The following is a 24,030-nucleotide window of genomic DNA, read 5'->3' as shown; positions in this document are numbered from 1 at the left end:
GTTTTGTAAATGTAATCCTGCCCAGATAAGACATCCAGATTCTTAAAGGCCTGAAGAATTTCATCTTTTAGATGCACAAACTTGGAAAAATGAACTGACATTTTTTTTTACTTCACTACGTTACTAAAATGAGCAACTGAGTGCAGCACTCGGAGTCTACGTAAGGAGAGGAGGGAAGGAAACAAGGAAACAAGTTAAGGAACCACTGTTTTGTGTTGAGCCACGACCGGTAAATGCCTCCTTATCGCGGGATGGGCTTCTATCGCCTGAACCCAGGAGGTGGCTGGTGTCTGTGGTGCGTCTCCCTCCAGAGCGGAAACATCCCGGGACCTGACTACAGAGGAGGACATTTCCTTAAAAAAAAAAAATGCATTTATTAAGAGTAGTTTTTTAACTTCGTAAAAAGAATCTGAGGAGCTGAGGTCGTTACAGACACCGGAAAGAAGCGCAGGCAGGAATGGTCGGAAAACAAAACTCCAGATCATACCGAGAGGTGAGCTCCCAACTTCCTGTGTATGTTCGTGTGTCTGTCCCCTGCCGTGTTTGTTAAGTAAACAGTAAACATGACGTCCTCACCGATGTACTCAGAGTGGTCATCATGTGACTGGACAGCTGAGGACTGCAGTTTCTAACAGCACCTTTCTGTCTGTCTGACTGTCTGGTTCCTTTGAGTGGAAGTTTAACTTTAACTTATAATAAACTTTAAAATGTAGCTGAACATCGCAGCAAAACTTAAAGTCACCGTCAGACTGTACTTAGTTTACACAGGTTGTCATTCAGTTTGTGGTGCGTTCAGGTGTTTCTATTATTTACTCAACCCTCATTGATAGAAATGGAAATGACAGAATATTAAAAACTCCTCTCAGTATGATGCATTTTGATTGAATTCAGATTTTTGTTTGTGTTTAACCAGAAAGTCTCTTTGTAGAAACTAAGACATTAAAACAGTTCAATTTCACGTTAAATCAAATATTAATGTGTTGTTTTTATGATCTGTAGGATTTTACATTACTCCAAACTTCATTACAGTTAGATGTATTCAATTAATTTGATCGCTCTGGTTCACTGTCATTATTCCAAGTAACATTTTTAAATACTCAAACTTTTTATGTCCAGATTTGACCAAAATACTCAACTTACTTCCCTGGTTGTCACTTTCCTAAATACTATTAAAGTATTTAGAGAAGTTAAATCTTCGACAGTGTGATACTGCAGGTTGTTTTTACTGCCATCTTAGACTCAAACATAAAGACCTTTTAAAATATGCATGTACTTTCACCTCTCTAATAGACTAAACTTTGCTGCTACACAAATAAACGCTTAGATATCTTTTTCTGGACCACACAGTTCGATGACGACGATGTCGATGAAGATAACAGACTGTCTTCAGACTACTTTGACGATGACATTGAAGAGCTGGAGCGCGACGAGGCGAAAAGCAGCATCTCACAAGGTGACAGTGTTACCTGAAGCGTCTCACAGCGTCACCACTTCATGCATCTTTAATCGTCCTCTCTGCTTTAACGAGCTGCCGGCCTCAATTTACTGGTCCTGGTTCTGGTGTCACATGAAGGTCCGAAAATATTTAACACGACTTCCTGTTTTCTTTTGTTTCCCTGCTGTAGATGATGTCATCAGGGTCATCAGTCCTCCGATGAGATTCAGTAAAACTTGCCTGAAAAACGTCTTCACCGTGGTGCTCATCTTCGTCTACCTGCTGCTGACCGCCGTGGCCATCTTCCTCGCCTACCAGACCATTTCTGACTTTCTGGAGAAGCTCAATCAGCCAGTCATGTCCGTCACCTACAAAGAGGTCGACTCATTCTCTCCCCCAGGTTGGTATACATGAGAGTGATGTAGGACTATTGAACGGGTTTGTAATGTCACAGATTGTAGGAATTCAGGCCCAAACAAGACAACTTTACTCACAAAAGTGGGGAAAAAACACAAAGTCCAGGTAATTGGGAAACAGAATTGAAATGCAAAAGCTGTAAGAAAAAAAACTCCCTTTAAAGAGGAAGAAAATCTCCTACAGCAAAATGAACAACCTGGGGCTCTTTGGATCAGAAATCATTTTGAAGTACAATAACTTTCTTTGCCAGGGTCAAAGTGACATTTAAAAAAACTCAAGCAAATTCATACATTTTTACTTCCCCCTAATCAAAACTCTACCAAACTTGATGCAACAGAAATGAAGCACAACAAATGCTTCATTCATTTTAATCACGGTAACACAAGGCAGCTCCTTCCGTTAATGTTCTTCACTCTACAACCTGGTCCAGATGCACAGACCTAAAGTTTCCTAATGTTTTCTGAAAGCAGAGCTAATACTTTTATCAGTTTGTGATAGTTTATAATGATACTTTTGAGTGTCTCCCCTGGATTAAGTTAACTTTGATCGCAGTGCACCTTATAAATCTTGTTGAGTGTCACCATCAGCCAACAGCTTGCTGGATCTTTCATGCATTATTAACGGCGCATTGTTCTTTCTTCTTGTCTTCGAGCAGGTATCGCTCTGTACCCCGGCAGAGCTCAGCTGCTGAGCTGCAAACATCACGACCACGACTACATCCCTCCTCTAGTGGATCCCGGCAAACCCCAGGAAGGAGACTGCGAGATTATCCACGTGTCTTACTTTGGACCGTTCTCAAATCAAACAGAGGTCAGAGATAAAACTGTTTATGTGGTGGTTTCACAGACAGACAATGCAAAAACAATAACAACAACAAAAAACATGCATCGACAACAGGACTGGTTTTGTTTGATAGAAAAGAGCTCTGGTGGTCCGCGGCCCGTCGGACGTCCGAAACAAAGAGCTGATCTTCATGCAGTTCAGTCACAATGAAACAGAGGAGGACTTCAGCGCCATCACTTACATGCTGTTCGCCAAGTTCAGTGACTTGACCGCCAGGTGAGTGTAAACAACAGGTATCGATCCTGTCGTCTTTGTCTGGTGTGATAGCATTTTCTTGATAAGGGTATCTTTTGTTTTGTTTACTCTACATCTGATCTGAAGTCTGATGGCAGAATGTGTGTGTGTGTGTGTGTGTGTGTGTGTGTGTGTGTGTGTGTGTGTGTGTGTGCGCGTGTGTGTGTGTCGTCTGTGTTTTCTGACTCTCTAGTGCGAATAAATCCAAGTTTATGAGGGACTGCGAGAGTAATTACTCCATGTGGACGTTCTCCGGAGGATTCAGGACATGGGTCAAGATGTCTTTAGTGAAGACGTCTGGGAAACGCAATGAAGCCGTTGAGTTTCGGCAAGAGGTATTTATATCTCTGACCTCTTTACACATGCTTTACGTGGAAGGTTGATGTGACAAAATTTCATTCCATCATTTTAGTCCGCTGTGGTGAAATTCAACGATAAAAGGCCTGAAACAGAGAAAACCAATCAGCTCTTCTTCGCTGTCTTCGAATGGCGAGATCCTTACATGCAAGAAATCCGACTGGTACGTTCCCTCACATATTTTATCCTCATTATAATCAGCCTTTCTGAATACGCGTTGAACACAACTTTGCTCATATCCAAAACAGATAGTGACTGCAAACCCCTGGAGCTCCATTGCCATCCTCTGCGGCGTCTTCATGGCTCTCTTCAAAGCTGCTAACTTTGCCAAACTCTCGATCCAGTGGATCATCAGGATGCGTAAAAGACACCTGAGGAATAAAACGAAGGAGATGAATCAGATCAGCTGAGACACGATTGCATTTGTTTGGGGTCACTTTTTGCACATTTTGTAATCAATGGCGGGAATTATGAACAGTGAGTTATGTTTTTCCATAATTTTTTTTTATCAGACTAATAACTCAATATTACAGATAGATTAATAATTTCCTTAAAAAAAGAAATCATTGAATTTTTTGGCATTGTTTCATTTCAAAAGAAGATGCATGTCATTAATATTTTTTAAAACATTCCTGGAGATGTTGCAGAAAGGCGAGAAACTTTTAACCCTTATTATTTAAAGGATGTTTCAGCTGTAAAACTGAGAAAATGTGAACTTACAGTGCACCCGGAAAGTATTCACAGCGCTTGACTTATTCCACATTTTGTTATGTTACAGCCTTATTCTAAAATGGATTAAATTCATTTTTTTCCTCAAAATTGTACATACAATACCCCATAATGACAAAGTGAAAAAAGTTTAAAACTTTTGCAAATCTATTAAAAATAAAGAACGAAAATATAACATACATAAGTATTCACAGCCTTTGCTCAATACTTTGTTGACGCACCTTTGGCAGAAATTACAGTCTCAAGTCTTTTTGAGTATGATGCTATAAGCTTGGCACACCTATTTCTGGGCAGTTTCCCCCATTCTTCTTTGCAGGACCTCTCAAGCTCCATCAGGTTGGATGGGGAGCGTCGGTGCACAGCCATTTTCAGATCTCTCCAGAGATGTTCAATCGGGTTCAAGTCTGGGCTCTGCCTGGGCCTCTCAAAGACATTCACAGAGTTGTCCTGTTGCAAGATGAACCTTCGCCCCAGTCTGAGGTCCAGAGCGCTCTGGAACAGGTTTTCATCAAGGATGTCTCTGTACATTGCTGCATTCATCTTTCCCTCGATCCTGACTAGTCTCCCAGTTCCTGCCGCTGAAAAACATCCCCACAGCATGATGCTGCCACCACCATGCTTCACTGTAGGGATGGTATTGGCCAGGTGATGAGCGGTGCCTGGTTTCCTCCAAACATGACGCTTGGCATTCAGCCCAAAGAGTTCAATCTTTGTTTCATCAGACCAGAGAATTTAGTTTCTCATGGTCTGACAGTCCTTCAGGTGCCTTTTGGTAAACTCCAGGTGGGCTGTCATGTGCCTTTTACTGAGGAGTGGCTTCCGTCTGGCCACTCTACCATACAGGCCTGCTTGGTGGAGTGCTGCAGAGATGGTTGTCCTTCTGGAAGGTTCTCCTCTCTTTACAGAGCAACGTTGGAGCTCTGTCAGAGTGACCATCGGGTTCTTGGTCACCTCCCTGACTAAGGCCCTTCTCCCCCAATCGCTCAGTTTGGCCGGGTGGCCAACTCTAGGAAGAGTCCTGGTGGTTCCAAACTTCTTCCATTTACGGATGATGGAGGCCACTGTGCTCATTGGGACCTTCAATGCTGCAGAATTTTTTTCTGTACCCTTCCCCAGATCGGTGCCTCGATACAATCCTGTCTCGGAGGTCTACAGACAATTCCTTGGACTTCATGGCTTGGTTTGTGCTCTGACATGCACAAACTGTGGGACTTTATATAGACGGTGTGTGTCTTTCCAAATCGTGTCCAGTCAACTGAATTTACCACGGGTGGACTCCAATCAAGTTGTAGAAACATCTCAAGGATGATCAGTGGAAACAGGATGCACCTGAGCTAAATTTTGAGTGTCATGGCAAAGGCTGTGAATACTTATGTACATGTAATTTTTTCGTTTTTTTATTTTGAATAGATTTGCAAAAATTAAAAAAAAAAATGTATTTCACGTTGTCATTATGGGGTATTGTGTGTAGAATTTTGAGGGAAAAAATGAATTTAATCTATTTTGGAATAAGGCTGTAATATAACAAAATGTGGAAAAAGTGAAGCGCTGTGAATACTTTCTGGATGCACTGTAGATGAAAATGTTGCTGGACTTTGGACTGGTTCTTAAAGTGATGATACTATTTTAATGTTTAGATTTACTTGAATCGGGAATTTCTGTTGGTCAATATTACATTTAACTGTTGTGTTGTGTTTTAAAGATTTTTGAAAATAAATATTTTTATCCCTGAATCTTTTTTTTTTTTAGTACTGAATTTGATTTGACAACAATCTTCTTCAACAATTTACAGCCAAACATGCAGCCGAGAAAATTCAAAGAGCGGTTATAAAAAGCGAGTGTAGTAAATTAAAATGTCCATTTGAGACTCGATTGAGTTCAGGGGCATCAATATGATAATGTGATATATGATGGATCAATCAATAAAGTCTACTCTGAACGCGATATCCTGTTTTCCTTAACATGAATGTCATTGAACGCACCCTGGGCAGTCGTTCAGCTGAGGATGTTGTTGTTGTTAGCTTCAGCGATGGAGGAGAAAATGCAGTAGTCCCGCACACAGTCGGATGTTTTAAAGGTAGACATGAGCCACGTGTCGGTATTTACAGTCTGTAAAAACATTCCGTCACAGCTGTTCTTTCTCGTGCTTTTATAAACAGTTAATAATTAGTGGTGGGACGCTGGTGTGGCCAGCTAGCATGCTACGTGCTAGCTGTAGCTCTTACCGTCAACTAGCAGTTCACGTGAACGATAACTCTCGTGGAAGAAGTCGTGTTTAGTGTGAGCAGGTCGTGACTCGGTCCGGTGGGTTTCTGTGTGTTCATCTTTGCTTTTCGACTCTTTGTTATTTGTGGGGTTTTTTTCCCCCCCCTTGCACTCTAAACGGCAGCTATTTGTCCAGCTAGCTTTCAGCCAGGCTAACAACAACCGACGCTGTGCTCGGTTAAAACGTGATACACCTGTAAAGTAAAAAGTTTCCGGAGAAGCGGGACGAACTTTGTTTGCTTAATAAATGCAAATGTTAAAATGGTTCACCGGGCAGCTAATAGTTGGCGAGCTAACTTTACGAGACGAAAGGTAAAGTTAGCTTTCGGTCATTTAAGGGGGAAGTTCAGGGAAACGTGGTTTAAAGGTCCGAGCCACCGACTCTTCCTCTTGTTCCTCTTCCTCTTTGTGTTACGCTGTTTACGCATGATTATGATTTACGAAACCTTTTTATTCTATTTGTGAAACTGCAAAAAGGGGACATCTAAATTAAAAAAAAAAAAATAATATATTTTTTTTTTTTACCTTTAACTGTCCATCCAGAAACGGACTTCAGCGTTGTCATCAACAAGGCATTGAGGTTCAGCTGGTTTGGGCAGATGCACCTTAATAATCGATGGTGTGAGGCACTTCATAATGTCATGAACAGAATATAGGCCTGACGGAGGAGACCGCCGGGCTCTCCGCACCGTGACCACGCTCCTGGTTACACCCGGTGATGGACGAACTATTAGGGTCCTTTACTTAAATGAAAGTACGAATGCAACGCAGTAAAAATACTCCGATACGAGTGAAGGTCATGCATTTAAAACTTCATAAAAAGTATGAAAGTATTATCAGCAAAATGTACTCAAAAGTAGTAAATTCTCCCTGTCAGTGTTTTAACATTTAAATATGATGTTTTTGGATTATTAATGTGCATTTTAGTGCTCTAGTTTTTTTGAGGTTCATCTTATTTGAACTACTTTATGTCCTGTTGGTTAGTTAAATCTACAGTAATGCATCTTAATCTTTAAGATCAATATATGTTTGTATCAGGTTTTTTTTTTCTGTTTTAACTACATATATCTAAAAAAAAAAATATCTAAAACTCAGACAAAAAAAATGCAATTACCGGCATATCCAAGAAGGTTTTTAAAAAAAAAAAAAGAAAAGAAAAAAAGTATTTTGCTTAAAAAGTAGGTGAATTTTTCAGCCCATAAAGGAACATTTAATCCTTCAATTTATTGGAAAAATTCACATTTACAATCAATTATTTTGGAGGTGTATGGTTTTCACTGGACAGAAGGGGATAAAAAAAACGTAAAAGTAATTAAAAGCTTTTGGGGAAATGTAGTGGAGGAAAAAGTACATGAAGTTACATTCCACCTCTGATTACACTCTATATTAAACTGTGCTGTTTTAGTTACTCAGTGTGTTGACACTGGTGTAAGATTTTAAAGTAAAAGTGGCACCATGCTGCTGCCAGGTTAGCTGTCATCCACTTAAATAGACATTACTTTTATACCCAGAATTTGTATTTAATAAAGGCCTTCTTACAAATTGCAGGACATTTCTTATCTACATGAGAGTCTCGTCATTGTCTGTAGGAAGGTTAGACTGCCAGTTTTTCCACTTTGGGATAAGTAGCCTGATGAGTAAGCCATAGTTACTTTTATTGTGTTAGTGTCCTTCCCCTGCGAGGATTTATTTAATTCATCCTGCAACTGAAACAAACTTTGTCAAATGTTCACACTGGTATATCTGACCACATATTTTATATTTCAGCTCTAAAACTTAAAAAAAGAGAGATAGAAAATAGAATTATTTTTTTATGTATTCTTTTTGTTCACATTTTTTCAGACAACACAGCTATTACATCCTCAAAACTCCTAAACTTGCAGCGCTTGAGGATAAAACTCAGCTCTGTACATGGTCAGCTGCACCTCGAGGAGGCGGTGTTCAGTGTTAGAACTCGACCCAGCCGTTGACTCGTGGCTGACGTTAACCTCAAACAAGTCCAGACTTAGGCCTGATGCTCTGCCTTCTGGCCGCAGAGCTGCTCCATCAGCAGACTGGAATTAGACCGGTGTCCAGGTTGAACTCTCGCTGGTATTCGGGCCGCGGCACCGAGGCATGTTGTTGAATTGGCGAGGTGTGGTTGTTCAGAGCTCCTTCTGTTGTGTCGGCTGACGTGTCAGCCTCCAAAAGGCAACACGTGCACTTAGGGCCGGCCAGCATATTCATATTATGTCGATATTGTGACATGAGATAAGGTGTCCTTATTGACGAGTCTTTTAACATTAATATATCCTCTCTCTTCACAGTAATGGGCTGATATCCACCTGAATTCAAAATGGCGACAGACAGAAAGTGCATCCTCTGTGAAATAGTCTATGCTTCCAAGCAGGTAACTGACCCCCTGATTTACATTATAAGTTTAAATACTGTATTATTTCATGTGATATACTCGGGATAAGTTTGCAGTAGAGTCACACAACTTGTAGACAAAATCAATATTTGTGTTCGATCAAAAATAAATACAGCAGTATTGTATAATGTAGAAGTTTTGGTATGATGTTGCACCTGAAGAACATTGTTTTTAGTTAATATCCTCTTTTATAGGGTTTATTTTACACATATTTTAACCACCTTTCACGTTCATCAATATTCCTCTACGAATTCTTATACACGCATTGTGTAAACTACCCTTCTGCAGGATCATTAAAGAGTTGCTATTGAACACCTAACTAAATTTAAAGTGTTTTGTAAATGCCTAAATGAAACACATTATTTCGAACACATATCTGCAGGAGATGGATGAGCACATGAGAAGTATGCTCCACCACCGAGAGCTGGAGAAGCTCAAAGGACGGTGAGTTTCTCTTCCAGTTTCACATTTCCGTTAAATACTTCCTATTTTGCACACTTTTCATAAACGTAACTATTAACGTTGACACAAAAAGTTTGACTTTGTTTTAATCATTTTGTCCGAATTTATTTGGGTCAAGAGGCACGTGTTGCAGGCGGGCACGTGTCCCCCGGTATTGGGCAAGTGGATATAGGGGTCAGCTGTCTCCACTGTAGCACATATATTTAGACACAACCTCTCCGGAACAACAGGCGCGACTGTTCGAAGGCAACTGGCTATCTCGTGACTCCCATGTAGATTACTCAAAGTATGCGGCCTGTCGCTCAGATATAAGAATCTCAAGTGCAGCAAATAGTGATGAGCTGTTGCCAAGATACCGGATTTTTCATACAAACACTCATATGCAAAGAAGGCATGTATTTAAGCAAAAAGCAAAGTTGTACTTGTAGTAATTGGAGTATAAACACTGTGCACTTGTTGCTCATGTGTGTAAAGCGTGGTGGTGATTCATAAAGCAGCCGGCCCGGGATAAAAATGCATCAATTTAGCCACAACTTGTTGCAGAGGTTTGTGCAGCTGAGAACTAACGTGTGAAAAAAAAAATGTGTAACTCTATCTTATTGATGAGGAGTTTTGGGAACTGCACACGAGAGGTCATGAAATGGCAGCGTGCCATGACACAGATTTGAAAGAGGAGTTGAGAAGGAGCTGGTGAAGTCACGGCCCCCCCGATCCGAGTCACAGGACGGCATACTTGGGAGAGGTTTGGAAGTGGAGGATTTGAGCAGCTGCACTCGCCTCTGGTTTCACAGGCTGCGCTTGGGATTGGTCAGAGGGATCCTCAGGCTCGGTCTAATAACACATGCAGGCTCGGATGGGGAGGGGGGGGGGGCCGTGGCTCCTGGAACTCGGCGTGAGGTCAAATACAGACATTGCCTCGTGTAGAGTCTCACAGCGCGGCAGGCACCATCATGGAAGCGCACTAGGCTGAGGACGCCGCGCCTCTCTGCACTCCACGCGTCCTCGCGCTGCGCTGCACGGCTGGTGGTGTCTGGACACGAGCATGCTGCCTGAGTCCGGCCCGGCTGCACCTCCTGCCCTCGCCCTGCCACCGATGGCCTGCTGAGAAAAAAAAAAAAAAAAGAAAAAAAAAAAAGGAGAAACAAGATCAGGATGAAAAGATTTTTTATTTCCTCTTAACGAGATAAAATTATAAGTTAGCAACCTCCTGATCTGTGACGGATAGAGAAATTTGGACAAAATATTTCTGAAGGATTGTCGAGTATTTCTCCTCTCCTGACTTTATTTTAGACTTTGAAGCAACAGAAAGTAGAGCCAGTCATTGCAGGCTCTGCAGGCGGGGGAAAAAAACGAACCAGACGAATATCGCAGCGATGCCCGAAGGAACGATTGAACGCCCGCTGTCGCCTTCCCTCCCCAGGGACTGCGGACACGAGTGCAGAGTGTGCAAGGTGAAGGTGGAGAGCCTGACTGAGTACGCCAGCCACATCTCCAGCCCCACGCACAAGCAGAACGTGGAGGCCGCCGATCACAAGCGAGCCGGGGACGGCCGCGGCGAGGACTACTTCGACCAGGCTTTGGTGGACCTGATTGAAAAGAGGAAAGAGCAGATCAGGTGAGACAGTTTTGCCTCTGAACACGTGGAAATGTAGTTTGTGGTTTTTGCCGAAAACAAAGAAATGAAGTAGTCTAATTCTTATTTAGTAATACAAACAAGTGCAACTGTTTCTTACATTTTTTTTCTTTTCCTGTTATTTATAAAACAAAATACGGTGAATTTGATCTCGAGACCAGGACCTATACAAATACTGCAGTTTATTTTAAGATTAAACCACAAATGTAAAGCTGAGCGGTCGCTCAGAAGCTCTACTTTGTGTGTACATATTCCATGTATAGTCTGACATTTTTCCCAGTCGTGCTCGCGAGCCTCTTATAGCTGCAGCTTCACTCTGACCTGCTGCTGGAGTCGGATGTCAGGACTGCAGGCTAAAAAAAAAGCATGACTGCACACACAAAGTTCAGACACACTAAAGTTTAATACTTTTTCCACGCAGAAAACACAACGAATTGATTTCTGGAATAAATACATAGATTTTAATAAAGAAATGAACTGTCCTTTAAAACGAGCTTTTCAAATGGCACTTTTTAATGCATTTTTGGCTTAAAACACAATGTTACCGTCACTGTTTTACTGGAAATATTTGAAAAAAGTTTGGGAAACTTTGAAATGTGTGTTGAGACAATTTTATCCCTTCAGGTCGCACCATTAAACAACTCTTAACACTGAGTCCTGTTAAACAGATTCAAGTAATCTGAAATCTTTATTTTTTTCCTATTGCAGGAAATTGCATGACATCATTTTTGGCCACTTGGCGGCAGCAGAAACGAGCTGCAACCACAAAACAGGCACATTAGATCACTTTTAAGTTTTAAGTTAATATGGCAGACTTGGTTGTGAAGTTTTTTTTAAATTATGCCTCCATTTTAATCCACCTGATAAATGTAGGTTCAATATTCACGCCCTTGTTTTAGCTCTATTTTTGGTCTCCGCCACCTTCTGACAAAAACATCTGTCTCTTTAGCTTCTAAATACGCTGCGATGTTCACCAACTGGTTGCTAACATTTATGCGTGCCGATGAGGGTCAGTAAAAATGAACCAAAACAGTGAAGTTAAAGGCCAGAAAAAAACAAAACAAACATCTCAAAGACACTAAAGCCATTCTGTAGAGCTAAATGGGAAGTCAGGCGATCAGTTTCGTTTCATTCATTTTTATTTTTGAGATTTTCCATCAATTTAGGTTAGGTAGTTACTTTATTAATCCCCGAGGGGAAATTTTTTTATGTTAACTTTAATTTAAAGTTAATGTCAAATATATATATGACTTGTGTTTGCAGAAAAGAAAAAGAGGCCGCTGCCGCTAAGCTGGCAAAAGAAGAGGAGGACCGACGGAGAAAGGAGGAGCTCCAGCACAGGCTAAATGATGCTAAGGAGCGTTACCGCCTGGAGCGTTCCTGGCAGCAGCCACCGCAGGGGTACGGTGGATACAATCCCCGCTATTCTTGGCACAGGAACAACCAGTATAATGGCAGAGCGGGGGAGCCGCCGCCCTGGCACTACAAGAATCAGGGGAAGAGCGCCACCTGGCACGCTCAGGAGCCTCCCAACCTGCAGAGGTGGGCGTCTGGAGAGTTTGCTGGTGGAAACTGGGACAGCCAAGGTGGGCGGAGCAACAAGACGTGGGGTCAGGGGGCATTTCCTGGCAACCAACAGGGTCGACTGCCTTGGCTCAGCAACGGAGGAAGTAGTCACGGGCTCTACGGCCAAAACAATATTTCCCAGTACGCCGAAAGGGGCCGACCGCTGAGCCACTTGGGGCCTCAGCATATGTACCCACCTCCGCCCAGGTGTTTCTCCCAACCTTTCAACAAGTTTCAAAATACAGGCAATGAGCAGGGAGGTCAGCAGGACGCCGGGTTTCAGACTAGGGAGGGGCAACCAGCAGAACCTGACCAAAGCACTAGTAAGAAGACGTTTGGTAGCAATCCAAAGCTCGACAAAACCTGTCGCTGGTCTCCGTATCCCGTCACGAAGGGGTTTGAATCCGTACCCGGTAACGATAACCTGAACCCGGCGGAGAAGTTCCCCAAAGTTCACAAGCCAGACAAAGCACCAGAAACCAGGCAGTCCCGACCGGAGCAGACAGCACAGATGACCTCCAGTAGTGTGGAAGAGAAACAGCATAAAAAAAAACCCACGGCCAAAACCAGAGACAGGAGCAGCAGCGGCAGCAGAAGCAGCAGCAGCTCTCAGAGTGACGTTCACCAGAACCAAACATCTGGGAGCTCCAGTCAGAAAGCAAGTAAGCCATCGGTGCGAATAGATCGCAAGACGCCCTCAGTTCCTGGTCTCAGTGGCGGAGCTCAACTCAGCAAGGCCTCCAATCAAGCTGAAGCACAATCAAAACCGTCCGTAAAGCAGAGCGGACCCAAGGCTGCGTCTGCCGGGCCTCCTCAACTAAGGAAAGAACGGCAGCTCCCAGAATCCTTCTGGAAACCCCGACAGAGCGTGTTAGAAAAGAGAGGCTCGCTGGACAGCCTCAGTAACAATCGGATGGAAACGGCACGGCACGGCGTGGAGGAGCAGAAGGCGGATCAGCTACAGACTCAGGTCGGAGTGAACAAGGAAAACGGCTGTCGGCAGAATGCAGCTACAGCGGTCAGGACAGAAAAGCTCGCAGAGAGCAGCCAGTTTCTCCAGTCGTTGCAGGTCAGCACTTCTACGGCGGAGAGCGCCGAGCCCACGGCTTCAAGCAGGGACGAAGACGAGAACAGGAAGAAAGTGGAGAAGCAGACCGGCTCAGGGGCTCCGGACGAGGCCATGCAGGTCGCTGAGGCGGGTCAGAGCTCGGAGAGCGACGCCTCCAGAGGCGGTGAATCGCAGACGCTCTCGGGGTCGAGCACATCCGGTCTGTCCAAGCTGGACCTGCCTCCCGTGTTGAAGCGCGACCTCACCAAGCACATCAGCTCCAAGAGCAAAGCGATCGGCCACGAGCCCAACCTCAACATCGCCCGGCGGGTTCGTAACCTGAGCGAGTCGCGCAGGAGCGACACCGAAAAGGATTCTGGGATCAAGCCGACCGTGCGGCAGCTCATCAGCTCCTCCGGGTCCCGGCGCAACGTGAACTGGGATCAGGTGTACCAGGAGGTCAGGAAGAAGCAGGACAAGGGAAAAGGCATGCCAAGGTGAGGTTTCCATCTTCCGTTCACGGTTTACGTGGATGCATTTTATTTACATTTTTTGGGCTCACCTTCTGTCGACTGTTCTCCAGGTTTGGGATCGAGATGGTGCCGTGTGAGCAGGAGAGCCAGGAGGAGGACGACATCCCCCTGCTGGAGGGTTTCCAGTGGGAGTCCTTGATGGACGCCTCCTCCCAGGGCGCTTCCCGAAAACGCTCGCTGTCAGAGAGCAGCCTCGCCCCAGCGGCCACGCCCTCCCTGTTCACATCCTTCATGTCGGAGACGGTGCAGAGAGAAGGCGACGTCTCAGAGCAGCAGCGATCCGCCGTCTCTCCTCGTCGCCTATCCGCAAACCAAGACGGTCCGCGGCGGCCGGAGGTCGCTCAGCTGCTCGGCCAGTTTGAGGCCAAAGCGGCGAAGAAGCAGCCGGACAAGCTGACGTCGGCGTCAGTGAAAGTCCTCCAGCGGTCTGAGTCGGTGCTCGGAGACAGCAGCTCGGGGACGGAGCAGCTGGACAGCCAGGGGACGGGGAAGAGGCGGAGAGCGGCCGCGGTGAGTTGAGGAAACAGCTTTCCACCTTTTTATCATCATACAAACGAAGCAGCACACGCGGCAGTGACTCTTGTCCGTCTCCCCTCGTAGGACGTTCCAACGACGGAGTCTTCGTGTTTGGAGCACAACAGCAAAAGAAGGAAAGTCAAATCCAAAAAAGGTCGGTATCCAGAGAAGAACCGGATCCTTGTACTGTGTTACCGCCACGTAGCCGATGTTTGAAGTGTTTGGTGCTCGTTTGCAGAGCGTTTCCAGATCGACCAGCTGCTGGCTGTGTCCCTGCGGGAGGAAGAGCTGAGTCGGTCCCTGCAGAGCGTGGACACCAACCTGATCCAGGCCCGGGCTGCAATGGAGGCCGCCTACATGGACGTGCAGCGTCTCATGGTGGTCAAACAGCAGGTACTTCTGAAAACAAACACCCTCTATCACACGCACGCACGCACGCACACACACACACACACACCTAACTCTGACTCAGGCTGGTTCTTCAGGCTGTTTTTGGAGCTTCTGGGAAAATCAGTGCAGTTTAGCAAGTGTTTGTTTTGAAAATATACCTGTGACTTCATGTTTTACTATTTAAAAACAAAACAAATTCTGACTTTTAATCCAAACTTTGTCATTTTAACGTAATTATCACCTCATTTTGCAACCTGAAATATTCACTTTCTAACTTTCTCAGATGACTGTCGAGATGAGCACGCTGAGAAACAAGCGGATCGATTTACTGAAAGGGATGCAAGGTAAGGAGTGTGATGAGTGCAGTAAACACGCCTGGAAGTTGAAACAAACAGTCGACTGAGCTTTTTCTCTTTTTTTTTTTTACAGGCGCCGCGGAGGAAGCTCCTCCGATCAAACTGAAAGAGGAAAAGAGGGATTCAGTAGAAACGGAGCCGCTCGTTCCCTCGTCCGTGTCGCTCTGCTCTGTTGTGGACGCCGCTGCCGCCTCCAGTCCTGACCGCGCTGCAGAGTGCGCCTCCCCTCCCTCCTCCAGTCTCCCCTTAGATGCGCCCGTAGTCATCAAGCAGGAGCCCCAGTCGCCGGTCTACGTCAGCTCAGAGCTGGACGCCGCGGACGGTTTGACCCGCTGCGCTCACAGCACCACGCCCGAGCTGCCGGCCGCTCCCGCCGCAGCTTCTCCACCAGGTAACGTCACAGTAGAAATCACGTGGAGGTTTTTTTTTTTTTTTTTAAAGCTCTTGTTTTGTTTGGAGAATGGATCCCTGTCTGCTCATGTTTTCATTCTGTACTACTTTTGGACAGTTGGTGGCAGTAGAAGTGAGCCTGGATGATGTTGCTGTGTCCAAAATATCCTAAAATCAGGATTTACAGGATAGTTTTAAACATTGTGCTTCTGCTAAGAGTTCATGCTCCTCAAATTTGATTAATTAAGTTATATATATTTCAGATCTTCATCCTGTAATCATAGAAAATCCTAGGTTTTATGTTTTTCCATTTAAGTGCAGTAGTTGAAAGAGAATCCGTGTTAATTCCATCATCTAATCGGCAGCTTTTGCTCCATTTGCGTCTGAAAGTCTTTGCAGATCCCGCCTTTACCTTCAGGCCGTCTCCTGAAAGACAACCTGAGCTGTACCAGACCAACTTCGGAGAGCCTGCAGACACCAAAGAGACGCTGTCAGGACTGGTGGAGAGGACGGAAAAGGCCGGACAGGCCATGGGGAGCCGCATGAGCCCTGCGCCCGACTCCAAAGCCTCCATAAAGCTCCTCCCAGCCAGCAGGAGGGACTCTGAGGTCGGGAGCGTCGGCGACTGTGCAGACAGCCAGTCGGTGCCTCCGATCCTTAACACGCCCGCATCGCCGTCCGAGCTGAGGGCCGGGAAGCGCGTGAGGAAGCTGAAGAAGAGGAAGGCTCTGAAGAAGGCTCAGCAGCCGGAGACCAGCGACACCGAGATGGACGAGGAGTCGTCCCGGCCGAGGTGGGTCCGACCGCGCAGGAGACCCAGCGGAGGCTCTCAGGTCAGCACCTCCAGTTTGCCTGCGGAGGACAGAGACGGCGACGTGAAGGCGCCCCGGCTTCTCATCCCGACCGTCAAACTGGAGAAGGTCGACCGAAAGCACCCCAAACTACTGCAGGGAATTCCCCCGGTGGTCCCTGCTGAGCTGACGGTGAACATGGATTCAGAAGAAAGCATGGAGGTCGTCACCGCCGCAGCAGCAGCAGGATGTCAGGCAGCGGTCCCAGAATTCATTAAACCTAAACCACAGAGCCTGGCCTGCAACAAGGTCTCCTCCACTAGCGACATGGATTTATGTAAATCATCTGAGAGGTGAGAAAAATCACCAAATAATCTTCACACCAAGCAAACATATACATGTTTGTTTCTTAAGTTTTGCATTTAAAAAAAAAAAGAAGAAGTGGGATTTCACTTTTCATTTGGCAGCAAAATATACTGTACGTCAAAAAAGATCGGAAATTTGTGCATACGACCCCATTATGAAGCCAATTTAATTTAGAAACCCGGCTATGTATATCGTTTGTCACCTCACGTATTTCACTTTAAAATCTCATTAAAAGTTGCAAAAAAAAACAACAAAAAAACAGTTGCAATGATCAAGCAGAGTGCAGAATCCATGAAATGAAACCACGTGCACGACAATATTGAGAAGTTCTTCTCGTCCATCACCGGACTCGAAGAGGGCGACTTACAGATCGCGCCACTGGGGAGACAAACATCTGTCCAACCTGCTCGTATGTCGAGGGAACGACATCACGCGCGCAAAACTACACTCTTGCCTTTACATTGAGTCCAATAGTGCCAAAAACATTTGGATGAAACTCTTTATATTTTCCTCGTTTCTCCCCACAGCGACATGCCGTTTGCCGTCACGTTTCCCAAGAACTCGTCAGGTACGTTCACCTTCCGGAGAGCTCCGCGTGTTGTTGGCGGCAGGTTGAGCTTTGCTCGATGTTGTTTTCCGGTTGCATTTTTTTTTTTTTTTACTTTATTGCTTGCATCGAGTTTGTATTTTGACATATTTCTCAGTAAAGTTGTACATTTTGCCGGGAACTTCATCACTTATCCTTTACAGAAGCCTTTCAGTTGGAAATGCACCACCAAATAAAAATACTGAAAACCCCATCACGTTGTGAGCAGCCAGAATTAGAAATGTCATACGACTAAATTAAAATAGACTCCGAAGGGGCTCAAATGACTTTTTATGGGCAAGATATTCATAGAGCGGTTAGCTGACTGACAGCGGAGCTGTTAGCACGCCGCTTTAGAAGAGTGATTATTTAATGTGGCGGATAAAGACCGCTGATGCTCAAAAAACACGTTTAAAAAAAAAAACGACACTCAGAAAATATGTTTAAGGTTAGCCGTTAGATTAGATTCATACATGGACGACATCGTCTGTAAATCTGGTGAATCTGTGTTCCCCCCCCCCCCCCAGACGTGTCCTCTGACCACGGCGAGGACGACGTGCCCGCTCAGGGGGCGTTCGAGGGCCACCAGGAGGCGGTGAACGCCATGCAGATCCACGAGGGGCTCCTGTACACGTGCTCGGGAGATCGCACCGTCAAGGCCTTCGACCTGGTGGTGGGTGACCGAGGCCGAGCGCGCGAGGCGCTTTCGTACCTTTCGAGCCGCATTAAACGTGACGTACGTAACGATGCGTTCGTTTCCCTTCGTCGTCGCAGAGCCGCAAGTGCGTCGGTGTGTTCGAGGGTCACGGCTCCAAGGTGAGCTGCCTGTTGGTGTCCACGGCTCCGTTCCTGCACCGCCGCCTTTACTCGGGCTCCAGTGACCAGACCATCCGCTGCTACAACCTCAGGGTAACAGCCCCCTCGCCCCCTCGCCCACCCGCCGACACGTGTTCGGAGTCACGCCGAGGAGATTGTGGAATCCGTAATGTTTCCTTCTCGTCCGCAGACACGAGAGCTGGAGCAGCAGTTCTCCCTGTCGGACCGGGTCCTCTGCCTCCACAGCCGCTGGAGGACCCTGTACGCCGGTCTGGCCAACGGCACGGTGGTGACCTTTAACCTCAAGGTGTGTGTGTGGGGTGTGGGGGGAGAAAGAACCATGGAAGCGGTGCAATTTAAATGGTTTTAAGACTCACATTTTGGCTTTAATAAAAAACAAAACAAAAGTTTGCCGTAGTACTGAGGTGAAATCAGTTTTCATCCAGTTACCTGTTGCACGAAGGTAGTTTGGTGGTTTGTTGTTTTTTTTTTTATGTAGAAGGACATTCTTTTGATTGCGAACGAATTCTTTTGATTGCGAGTCAGACCAAAACCTTTTTAATCACAACCGAAGATGTCTGATTCACAATCAGTAAATAGTCTGTCACCAAAAGCAACAGAACTGTCAAGGATAACTTGTTTGCCATCCAAAATATTTTACTCTCAGTTCATACAATTAAAATTACAAGCTTGATGTATTTTAATTTTTTATTGCAATGCAAGAAATTAGTTCCAAAAACGGTCTTTTATGCTGCATGAATAAGAAATAAGACACAAAACTAGCTCCGTACTGTTGTGACCGTCTGACCAAAACCTGGAAGCGACGCTCACCTTCGCGACTCTTGGTTTAGACCAACAAGCAGATGGACGTGTTCGAGTGCCACGGGCCGCGGCCCGTCAGCTGCCTGGCCTCGTCGCAGGAGGGAGCCCGGAGGATCCTGCTGGTCGGCTCCTACGACAACACCATCAGCGTGAGGGACGCCAAGAACGGGCTGCTGCTGCGCACGCTGGACGGACACACCAAGACCGTGCTCTGCATGAAGGTCGGTCGGGGTTGGAAACTCTTTTTTTTTTGTTTGTTTGTTTGTTTTTGTTTTAGCTTTGATGCTGAAAGTATTTATTTCCCCGGAGGCACACGTAATGCAGAGAACGGCGCTTGAGACTGTGTGAAGACGACGAGTGAGCTATTTGTGATGATAATCGAATGTCGGCCGAGTGTTGATTCTCCCAGTTTTTGTGTTTCACCGGTGCCCGAGAAGTGACTTTTAAATCCTCGCCGCGTGTCTCTGCTCTCTCAAGGTGGTCAACGACCTGGTGTTCAGTGGATCCAGCGATCAGTGCGTCTACGCACACAACATCCACGTGAGTTCCCGCCGCAAGTTCCACTCGCCACTCGGGAGTTTGATTTGCTATCTATTTGTTATTTAACGGCCTTCTTGACGCCGTGTCGCAGACGGGGGAGCTGGTGCGGATCTACAAGGGTCACAGTCACGCCGTCACCGTGGTGGCGGTCCTGGGGAAAGTCATGGTGACCGCCTGCCTGGACAAACTGGTCCGCGTCTACGACCTGCAGGTCCGCGTCCGTCTAAACGCTGGTTTTAAAAAGTCAGGTGCTGCTTCAGGCCGTCCGCACGTGAACATCTGAACGCTTATTCTCCCCACAGTCTCACCAGCAGCTGCAGGTCTACGGAGGACACAAGGACATGGTGATGTGTATGGCTGTGCACAAGAACAGGGTGAGACACCGGATTTTTACATTGGTGCATGCTGGAGGGGGAGGGGGGTCGAGTTTTTTTTTCTGGGCTTTAAAACTAAACACTAACTGTAACCGTTTCAGATCTACACGGGCTGTTACGACGGCAGCGTTCAGGCCGTCAAGCTGAACCTGACGAAGAAGTACCGCTGCTGGGTAAGATGACGAAGGGCGCGAGAGCGTCTTTAATCGTGCATCCGGATGTCGCACCTCGATGATTTTAAGCTGCTACAAAAAGACGATCCAGATGTCTTTCACTGTTGATTTTGATCTTTTAAGGGACTGAAGAAGAATTTGTTCACGTTTATGATTTTTACAACTATTATCTGCTACCAAACTGTCAGAGGATGAAATCATGTCAATGTTTTGTTTTTTTGTTGTTTTTTTGTGACGCGCAAGCATGAGAAAAACAAAGTCAAAATGCAGAGAAGAGCAGCACCTGTATTTTTATTTATTTATTTATTTTTTTTTATTTTTTTTTTATATGTAAGGGCCCGAAGAGGTTAATTAATAAAAACCCTAATGTTGCATTAAAGAAATTTTTTTTTTTCCTGCTTCTGTTTCCTGTTAAATGTTTGTGAGCCCTCTTGATTTCTCTTCAGACCCCTTAAAGGTTGCGAATTATTATCACCAGCAATTTCTGCCGCTCGTGCGTGTGCGTGTGTGTGTGTGCGTGTCCCCGGTTGTCAGCGGTTAACGGTGTGTGTTGCGTTCGCAGTGGCACGGCTGCTCGCTGGTCTTCGGGATGACGAAGCACCTGCAGCAGCACCTGATCAACGACCACGCCGGCGCCAACGTGCAGACGCACGTGTGCCGCTGGAAAAACTGTGAGGAGTTTTTCTGCGCACACAACAGCTCCAAGCAGGTACGACGGCGCTCCGCTCAGAATATTCATATTTGTAGACGCACTCAAACCCGGAAGACGCGTTTAACGACACAAATAACACGTCATCAACTAACGAGCCCTGATAAACAAGTCAGCTGCTGCGTAAATGTTCTCGTTAATGAGGCAGAATTTATATTTTTCTAACCGTCATCAAGACATGAGGAAGTGTTGAGCTACTAACAGAACTGAAGATAGTAATTTTCTCTCTCTCAAAAAAAAAAGGACCTTCAGCAGACTTCTTCAAATCTTAATTTAGCACTTCGAGCCTCCTTCCACCTCCATAAGCTCCGGTAAAACTTTCTGACGCCTCTCTCTCTCTCTCGGTGTTTCAGACCGTTTTCCTTCCAGCTCACCAAATATTCTTCTGTTTCTCTGCTGCTTTCTTTAAATCCCAACAAAGATTTTCAAACAGATTCAGTCTGAAGGCGTCACGTTTTATTGACGCGGTCGAGCTGACGGGTTCCTGCAGCAGCAGAATTAACCTCCGTGTTTGATTGATGTCACGCTGGCCGTGCCTTTATTAGTGCGGACAAACTGCCGACGCATCACTCATTAAAACGGACTCCCAGGTCAGAAATGTAGAGCAGCGAAGTCTGTGGGCGCAACTTCTGTGCCTTCATTCCCGAAACGTCATCGTGTTTTGCAAAAATTGGGTGATTTAAAAAGAAAAAAAAAAAGCAATATTCGACAGATTTAATAGTAACGGCGTGGCTACGTTACCAAAATCTGCTTCTCGTATAGATCACATCACCCAACTTGCACAAATATTATCTATAACTATCCTAGATGTCCGTTAAGCCCATAAAAATGGGCGAGTGCCTTTCGGAGGAGCGCTGTCCGGCCTCAGAGGGATTCAGAGGGTCTTATTTGTGTTGCAGGGGATGCTGGTGCACATGCAGAAACACGCCGAGGAGGAGACTGAAGTGGAGCCTTAAGGGGGCTGCTGGCGGGAACGTAGTTTCTCCCTGAGCCCTCCACCCCCACTCTCTTACCTGTAACCGTTACCCCCCTCCCCCTCCTCCTCCGTTAACCTCCCATATTGGGGGGGGCACTTCTTATCGGGACCCACTTACCTGAGCAGCGCTCCCGTCGAGCCTGACGAGTGGCGTCTGACGACTCCATCCTTAACGTTCGGTGTTGGAATCCAACCGGAAATACAATCGTGGAAGAAGAGGCTTGGTTGCGTTCTCCTCGTCGTCGTCGTCGTCGTTGTTGTTGTTGTTTTTTTATCGTCCTACAGAACACGCCTTCCTCTCTTCATGTCTGACCACTGCATTTCCTATTGTCACTGACCAAAGTAAGACAAATACAACACATGACTTTTGTAAATTGAAGAAACTCCAGCGTTGCCGGTAAATCGAGGGACGTGTGACGCTTTTTTGAAAAAAAAAACAATAAATCCTTCAGGATGGCTCTACATTATGGCATGGGTTAAGAGATGTTTTTATTGTTGTCGTGCAGTAGTGACGTGTCATGTTGAGCAACCTTTAGTTTTCTTTTGTTAAGGAACCTCACGTTTATGACAGGTTCTTATTTTATTTTATTTTTTTGGGGGGGGGGATTCATGACCTTGTGATTCTTTATGAAGGAATTTAACAGATTTATTTATGTCTAAGTTTGGTTTCTCTTTTGCAGAATAAAAGCCCACAATTTTCTAACAACCTTGTTTTGTTTAGCAGTTTAGGATTTCATTGATGTCTTTTCTTCGTTGCTCATTCAGGTGATTTAAAGGAGTAGAGGGACTTTGCGTGACTTTACATTTGCAGTGATACCAGAGCAGGCGTGGACACGGTGGCGTGCGTTTGTGTTCCTACATGTGTTTCTCTGTGCGGATTTATTCCCTTTTTGCGGTCGACGGAGTGTTTTAACGCTTATCGGTGAGCCTCGTTTCCCAAGAGTGAGTGTGAGATGCTGTTTTTATGCCATGTTTTTTTATTAAATTTTTTTTGGAGCATCAAGCAGCGGAAGGCTGAGGATAGTTTTTCTAATGAAGTGTGGAGGTGAAGGATGTTTAGAGGAGGTGTTCGAGGGAAGATCCCATGCCATACCTCGCCGTCAAAGCCCCCCCCCCCCCCCCATTTTCTTTTTTAAAGACACTTTAACCCAGTTTTAAGCAGTTTGAGAGCCTTTTGGCCGACTCGGTTCAAAGGTCACTGCACTTGGTTGCGTTCGTTCGAAAGCGTGCGGTTCGCCTCCTACCTGGCATTCCTGAGTTTCTTCAAGATGTTTTCAAAGTTGTGAAGAGATATTTTTTAAGAAAGTGCAATCTAAAACATGTTGATAATAAAGAAAAGTGTTGTAACATCAAAAAACAAAACAACATTTCGTCTCGTTTGTGATGGCGTTTGATTTGCATGCGAGAGAGAAAACTACGGGGAACGCAGTCAAACCAATAACTACACATTTATTTATTTGGTTAAAATGGTTAAAAATCCAATACACTCATTTGACCAAAGCCTTAAGAGGAAAAAAAAAAAAAAAAAAAAAAAAAATCACAAAAAAGCTGCAGTCCAACCCGTTAGCCATAATTCTTTCAAATCCGTGTTTTTGAACCTCGAGTGTCGTCGGCTCCACAGTTTTTTTTTTTTGTTTTTTTTCTGTTCTCGAGTCTCATCCATCCACACGCAGAGCGGAAACACGGGCGGACTGGACAGATGTCGAGGTGGTGGTGGGGGGAGGGAGAGGTGGGGGGGGGGGGGATTACTGCTGGCTGAAGCTGAGATGAACAGAAGAAGCCTGAGTTTGTCCTCCAGGTGGCGCTGAGTGCGTGAAGGGAGGGCTCGTTCCCAGCACAGACGCCAGAGGGATGAAAGTGATTGATTTGAGGCCCACAAAAAAAAACCCGAGAATTATTTTACTGACAAAAATAATCAAAGGGGAAAGTGTTATTTTTTTTATTTTCTTTTTTATCATTGCTGCGCCCTGCTTGTAGAGAGAAACGTGAACAGGTGAGGGAGTGATTCACAGTTTTATTCAGCCATGCTGCTCGCTGTGATGACAGAAGAAGATCTGAGAGTGATCGGTAGGACAGAGAAGGTATGCTGGGAGAAAAAAAAAAAAAAACGGCGCTGAGGTATTGTGACAGAAAAATAAAAGAGGTTGTGTGTGTTTGCTGCCTGAGAAATGTACGGTACAAGTGTACAGCTAATGACTCATGAAAGGAGACTGATATTCGGATGATAATGGGAGGACAGAGGCGGAGAAGGAAATGCCTGAGACCCACTGTAGAGAGAGAGAGAGAGAGAGAG

The 24,030-nt window shown here is 45.4% G+C and overlaps 2 protein-coding genes across 2 annotated transcripts; both read left to right on the top strand.

Moving 5' to 3' along the window:
- Window positions 1–244: 244 nt before the first annotated feature.
- On the top strand, window positions 245–5,952 carry pacc1 (proton activated chloride channel 1). Its single transcript, XM_069160719.1, has 8 exons — window positions 245–493; window positions 1,348–1,453; window positions 1,626–1,835; window positions 2,508–2,662; window positions 2,769–2,911; window positions 3,123–3,264; window positions 3,342–3,449; window positions 3,535–5,952. Exons 1-8 carry the CDS (start codon window positions 458–460, stop codon window positions 3,694–3,696), a joined length of 1,062 nt encoding a protein of 353 aa, XP_069016820.1. The 5' UTR covers window positions 245–457; the 3' UTR covers window positions 3,697–5,952.
- A 51-nt stretch (window positions 5,953–6,003) lies between these two features.
- Window positions 6,004–22,443, top strand: znf106a (zinc finger protein 106a). The gene is made up of 22 exons (XM_069160714.1): window positions 6,004–6,092; window positions 8,587–8,669; window positions 9,073–9,134; window positions 10,573–10,767; window positions 12,049–13,896; window positions 13,983–14,442; window positions 14,533–14,602; window positions 14,687–14,841; window positions 15,122–15,182; window positions 15,268–15,585; window positions 15,975–16,728; window positions 17,269–17,309; window positions 17,855–18,000; window positions 18,102–18,236; window positions 18,334–18,450; window positions 18,995–19,186; window positions 19,443–19,505; window positions 19,597–19,716; window positions 19,808–19,879; window positions 19,981–20,052; window positions 20,615–20,761; window positions 21,661–22,443. The coding sequence occupies exons 2-22, from the start codon at window positions 8,616–8,618 to the stop codon at window positions 21,715–21,717; spliced, it is 5,139 nt and encodes a 1,712-aa protein (XP_069016815.1). The 5' UTR covers window positions 6,004–6,092; window positions 8,587–8,615; the 3' UTR covers window positions 21,718–22,443.
- Window positions 22,444–24,030: the final 1,587 nt, after the last annotated feature.

Source organism: Embiotoca jacksoni, unplaced genomic scaffold, assembly GCF_022577435.1.
Source record: "Embiotoca jacksoni isolate LCO1_2020_lvr unplaced genomic scaffold, fEmbJac1.0.p SCAF_27, whole genome shotgun sequence".
In the NCBI taxonomy this organism is placed as follows: domain Eukaryota; kingdom Metazoa; phylum Chordata; class Actinopteri; family Embiotocidae; genus Embiotoca; species Embiotoca jacksoni.
This window is presented reverse-complemented; position numbering and strand designations above follow the sequence as displayed.